General features: G+C 67.6%; 1 protein-coding gene across 1 annotated transcript; it reads left to right on the top strand.

Annotated features, from left to right (window-relative positions):
• The first annotated feature begins 56 nt into the window (after positions 1-56).
• Positions 57-5,137, top strand: LOC141737094 (protein NDRG2-like). The gene is made up of 11 exons (XM_074571710.1): positions 57-442; positions 524-584; positions 1,245-1,331; positions 1,769-1,825; positions 2,041-2,135; positions 2,534-2,578; positions 2,688-2,739; positions 2,865-2,912; positions 2,990-3,014; positions 3,429-3,480; positions 4,979-5,137. The coding sequence occupies exons 1-11, from the start codon at positions 414-416 to the stop codon at positions 5,109-5,111; spliced, it is 684 nt and encodes a 227-aa protein (XP_074427811.1). The 5' UTR covers positions 57-413; the 3' UTR covers positions 5,112-5,137.
• Positions 5,138-5,394: the final 257 nt, after the last annotated feature.

Below are 5,394 nucleotides of genomic sequence, written 5' to 3'. Positions count from 1 at the left end.
ACCCCCGAGTTGACCCTATTGGCCCCCCAGTTGGCTTCATTGACCCCCAAGTTGGCCCCACCGACCTCCCGGTTGACCCCAGTGACCCCCAAGTTGGCCCCGCTGACCCCCAAGTTGGCCCCGCTGACCCACAGTTGACCTCCCATGATCCCATTGACCCCCAAGTTGGCCCCGTTGACCCACAGTTGACCTCCCATGATCCCATTGACCCCCAAGTTGGCCCCGTTGACCCACAGTTGACCTCCCATGATCCCATTGACCCCCAAGCTGGCCCCATTGACCCCCAAGCTGTCCCCATTGACCCCACCAACCCCCGAGTTGACCCCGTTGACCCCCTGTCACCCCCCCGTTGACCCGTTGACCCCCCCCTGCCCCCCAGGTACCAGTACCCCTCGCTGGAGCAACTGGCCGAGATGATCTCCTGCATCCTCCTGTACCTCAAGTGAGTTGGGGGGCTGCCCCATAGCGGGGGGGGGGGGTCAGGATGACCTTGACCTCGTGACACTCCACCCCCCGCCCCCAGCATCGTCAGCATCATCGGGATGGGGGTGGGGGCCGGCGCCTTCGTCCTGGCGAAATTTGGGGTGAGTGGGGCTGGGGGGGGGGGGGGGGGGCACATGGAGGGGCTCGGGGGTGGTTATGGGGCATCTTGGGGGGGGGAGATCTGTGGGTCCTTGGAGGGGGGGTCCTGAGGGTCTCTGGGGGGGGTGTATGGGGCATCTGGGGGGGGTTCTGTGGGGTTCTGTGGGTCTCAGGGGGGCTATGGGTCACCTGGGGGGGATCTGTGGGTCTGGCGGGGGGGTTGCGGGGCATCTGGGGGGACACATGTGGGTCGGGGGGGGGGGGAGTGTCATTGTGGGTCTGGAGGGGGTTTGGGGGGGTTCCTTGGGGGAGAACTTGGGGGTCGCTGTGGGGCTGGAGGGATCTGGGGGGGTTCTGGAGGGGTCCTGAAGGGTCTCCGGGGGGGGAATTTGGGGGTCTGGGGGGGTCGCCGTGGGTCTGGAGGGCTCTGGGGGGGGAATCTATGGGGCTGGGGAGGTCGCTATGGGGCAGGGGGGTCACTGTGGGGCAGGAGGGCCCTTGGGTGGGATCGCTGTGGGTCCGGAGGAGGTTTGAGGAGCTCCTGCGTTGGGTTCTTGGGGGTCACTGTGGGGCCGGCGGGGAATCTATGGGTCCGGGGAGGTGTCTATGTGGCAGAGAGGGCCGCCGTGGGGCAGGAGGTGACCCCCGGCCCTGCCCCACAGCTGCTGCACCCCGAGGCGGTGGAGGGGCTGGTGCTGGTCAACATCGACCCCCAGGCCAAGGGCTGGATGGACTGGGCCGCGCACAAGGTGGGGCGGCCGTGGGGCGGCCATGGGGCGGCTGTGGGGCGCTCTAGTGGGTCTCCGTGGGCATATGGGGCACCTTTAGGTCTTCTATGGGTCTCCATGGGGCACCTATGGGTCACTTATGGGTCTCCATGGGGCTACGGAGCAGCCGCGGGTCACTTATGGGTCTCCACGGCGCTATGGGGCACCTCTAGATGTTCTGTGGGTCACTTACGGGTGTCCATGGGACTATGGGGCACCTATGGGTCCCGCCGGGTCCCTGTGGGTCCCACGGGTCTCTGTGGGTCCCATGGGTCCCAATGGGTCACTGTGGGTCTCTATGGGTCTTATGGGTCGCTATGGGTCTCTGTGGGTCCCATGGGTCCCTGTAGGTTCCATGGGTCCCGTGGCTCCTTATGGGTCGCTGTGGGTCCCATGGCGCCCCACTTGCTGCCCCACAGCTCTCGGGCCTGACGTCCTCCACCACCGACATGATCCTGGCCCATCTCTTCACCCAGGTGGGGCCGGGGGCACTTGTGGGGCCAGGGGGAGGAACTTGTGGGGCTGGGGGCATCAGTTATGGGTCCTGGGGGGTCACTTGTGGGTCGGTGGTGAGTCAGCCGTGGCCCTGGGGTGGGTCAGTTATGGGTCTCGGGGTGGGTTACGGGTCGGTTGTGGGTCCGGGGGAGTGGCGGGGGGTCAGTTGCGGCTCACTTGTGGGTCTGCCCCACAGGAGGAGCTGTCGGCCGCCCCCCCGGCCGTGCAGAGCAGCCGGGCCCGGCTGGGGGCGACCCGCAACGCCCCCCTGCTGTGGGGCATGTACAACAGGTGGGGGGCTGTGGGGCACTGGGAGGCACTGGGCTGTACTGGGGGGCACTGGGAGGGGGCTGTGGGGCACTGGGAGGGCACTGGGTTATACTGGGAGGCACTGGGGGGGGGCTGTGGGGCACTGGGAGGGCACTGGGATATACTGGGAGGCACTGGGAGGGGGCTGTGGGGCACTGGGCTATACTGGGAGGCACTGGGAGGGGGCTGTGGGGCACTGGGAGGGACTGGGCTGTACTGGGGGGCACTAGGAGGGACTGGGCTGTACTGGGAGGCACTGGGAGGGCACTGGGCTATACTGGGAGGGCACCGGGGGGACACCGGTGTGTACTGGTGTGTACTGGGGGCACTCACCGTGGCGGTGGCGGCTCCCTGCTCCTGCTCCTGCCGGGGCCGCGCAGCCGCGGTGACCTGGGCCTGGCGCGCAGCGGGGCCGGCAGCCTGCGGTGAGCGACCCCCCCTCGCCCCTCTGACCTTTGACCCCGTGCCTCCGGGATGGCCTCCGACCCCCCACAGTGACCTTTGACCCCCTCTCCCCTCCACCCCCCCCCAAAGCTGCCCCATGTTGCTGGTGGTGGGCGACGGCTCCCCCCACGAGGAGGCCGTGGTGAGTGACGTCACCTGACCCCGCCCCCCCGTGAGGTCACGTGCCGGGGTCACATGGCCCGTCCCGTGACCCTCGTGGAGTCACGTGACCCCCGCCACGGCCCGTCCCCCCCCCCCCCCCCCCAGGTGGAGTGCAACGCCAAGCTGGACCCCACCCAGACCTCCTTCCTCAAGGTGACCTTTGACCCCCCGACCCCGTGACCTTTGACCCCCTACACCGTGACCTTTGACACCCCACAGATGGCGGACAGATGGGGGCAGCCCCAGCTCAGCCAGGTGAGGGGTCAAAGGTCACCAGTGCCAACGGGGGGGCGTGGCTTAAGGGGGAGGGGGCGTGGTCTGGGAGACTGAGGGGGCATGGCCTAAGGGGGGGCGTGGCCTGGCACCGGCCTTCTATGGGGAGCTGTAGTGGCAGGGCTTGGAAGGGAGGGGGCGTGCCGTAAGGGGGCACCAAAGCCATAGAAGGGGTTGGTTGGGGGGGCGTGGCTAAGGGGGGAGGGGGCGTGGCCTCAGGGCATCCCCCATATAAGGGGGGTGTGGGTGTGGTTTGAGGGGGAGGGGGTGTAGCCTAAGGGGAGGGAGCGGGGCTTAAAGGGGAGGGGCCCCCTATGGGGGGGTTGGGGTGTGTCTTAAAGGGGGCGTGGCCTAAAGGGGCGTGGTCTTGACCCCCCCCCCCCCCGCCCCCCCCAGCCGGCCAAGCTGACAGAGGCCTTCAAGTACTTTGTGCAGGGCATGGGCTACAGTGAGTACAATTAGTGCTCATTCATGAGAGCTCATTAACCCCCCCCCCGCGGGGGTAATTACCCCCCCCCCCCCCCCCCCGGGGAGAAATTAGCACCCAAGGGGGGGGGCAATTAATTGCCCTGGGGGGTAATGAAGACCCCCGGGGACAGCAATTAATGACCCCTGGGTTAATTAGTGCTCCGGGGGGGGTAATTAACTGCTTTTCCTGGGGTATAAATCTGCCCGAGGGGGTGGGGTGCATTATTAGCCCCCCTGCAGGTTAATTAATGGCCCTGGGGGGGTAATGAATGGCTGCGGGGGGGGGGGGGGGGGGGGTGTGGGGGTAATCAGTGACCCGGGGGGGTAATTAATTGCTCCGGGGGGTTAATTAAAACGCACCCAGGAAGCGCCAAAACCACTCCAGGGTCCCGTCCCCCCCCCCAAGTCCCCCCCCAAACCCCCTTGGAACCCCCCCCCCCCAAATCCATCCCCAACTCCCCCCCCCTCCCCCCCCCAAAAACCCTGGGATGCCCCAAAACCACCCCAGGACCCCCAAAAATCCACCCAGGACCCCCCAAATCTCTTGGGATGCCCCAAAACCACCCTGGGACCCCCCACCCAAATCCCCCAGGACCCTCCAAATCCCCCAGGAACCCCCCAAAATGCAGACGAGAGTCCCCAGAACCACCCCCCCCCCCCAAGATCCATCCAGGACCCCCCCAAATCCCCTTGGGATGCCCCAAAACCCCCCCGGGAGCCCCCAAAAATCACCACAGGGATACCCGAAAACCCCGGAACGGCTCAAAGCCACCCCAGAACCTTCCAGAATTCCCCAAGACCTCCTCCCAAATCACCCCAGGGACCCCCAAAACCCTCACAATGCCCCTCCCCCCCCCAACCCCACCCAGGACCCTCCGAAAATCCCCTTGGGATCCCCCAAAACCACCCCGGGACCTTCCAAAATCGACCCCCCTCCACCCCCCCCCCCAAGCCACTCCGGAACCTCCAAAAACCCCCCAGAACTCCCCAAAACGCCCTGGGACACACCCCCCCCCCCAAAATCCATCCAACGCCCCTCTGAAGCCCCCCAGGGACCCCCCCCAAAACCCCCTGGGATGCCCCAAAACCATCCCGGGACGCCCAAACCCCCGAGACCCCCCCCCTCCCCAAAAAATACCCCCAAACCTCCTGGCACCCCCTAATGCTCCCTCAGCCACCCCCCCACCCCAATCACTTGGGACCCCCCCAATCTCCCCCCAGGATCCCCCTAGAGCCCCCAACCCCCCCTAGGGCACCCCAGGGCCCCGCAAAATCTCCCCTGAGACCCCCCAAGATCCCCAATAGCCCCCTGATGCCCCCCAGGACCCCCCAATACCCCCCCCAGACGCCTCTGGGACCCCCTGAGATCCCCAATAGCCCCCTGATACCCCCCAGGACCCCCAATACCCCCCCGAGACCCCCCCCCAGGAGCCTCTGGGACCCCTTGAGACTCCCCAGGACCCCCCGACCCCCCTCAGGGATCGACCCCCACCCTCCCCCCCCCCGGCCTCAAGCTGCAACCTTCGACCCCCGCCGGAGCCGGAGCCGGAGCCGGAGCCACGTCCGAGCGCGCACGGAGACCGCGTTCCCGGCGCCAGAACCGACTTTTAATCCCCCGCCCGGAGAAAACCGAATAAAGCGGCGGCGGCGGCCGCGGGCCGCACTGCGCAGGCGTGGCGCCCTCCGCCTCTTTAAAGGGACTCAGCGCGCCGGCGCGGATCCCTCCGCCTCCGGACAGGGGCGCGTTACGCGAACCCCTCCGCGCCGCTCCCCGGCCCCGCCCCTCCGGGGGAGCGGGGCGGTGCGTCAGGCGCGTGCGCAGTGCGTCGGGCGCGTGCGGGGGGGGGGGGGTGTGTGTGTGCGCCGCCATCTTAAGGGGCTGGGCGCCATTTCG

This window comes from Larus michahellis, unplaced genomic scaffold, assembly GCF_964199755.1.
Source record: "Larus michahellis unplaced genomic scaffold, bLarMic1.1 SCAFFOLD_451, whole genome shotgun sequence".
In the NCBI taxonomy this organism is placed as follows: Eukaryota; Metazoa; Chordata; class Aves; order Charadriiformes; family Laridae; genus Larus; species Larus michahellis.
Note: the sequence above shows the minus strand (reverse complement) of the source record. Positions and strands in the feature narration are given on the sequence as shown.

Excerpts from the sequence above, each read along its gene's own strand:
- LOC141737094 (XM_074571710.1), top strand. The coding sequence starts at position 414 with ATGATCTCCTGCATCCTCCTGTACCTCAA. Across the intron at positions 1,826-2,040 it reads TGGCCCATCTCTTCACCCAG|GAGGAGCTGTCGGCCGCCCC; the intron begins GTGGGGCCGGGG and ends TCTGCCCCACAG. Across the intron at positions 3,015-3,428 it reads GGCAGCCCCAGCTCAGCCAG|CCGGCCAAGCTGACAGAGGC; the intron begins GTGAGGGGTCAA and ends CGCCCCCCCCAG.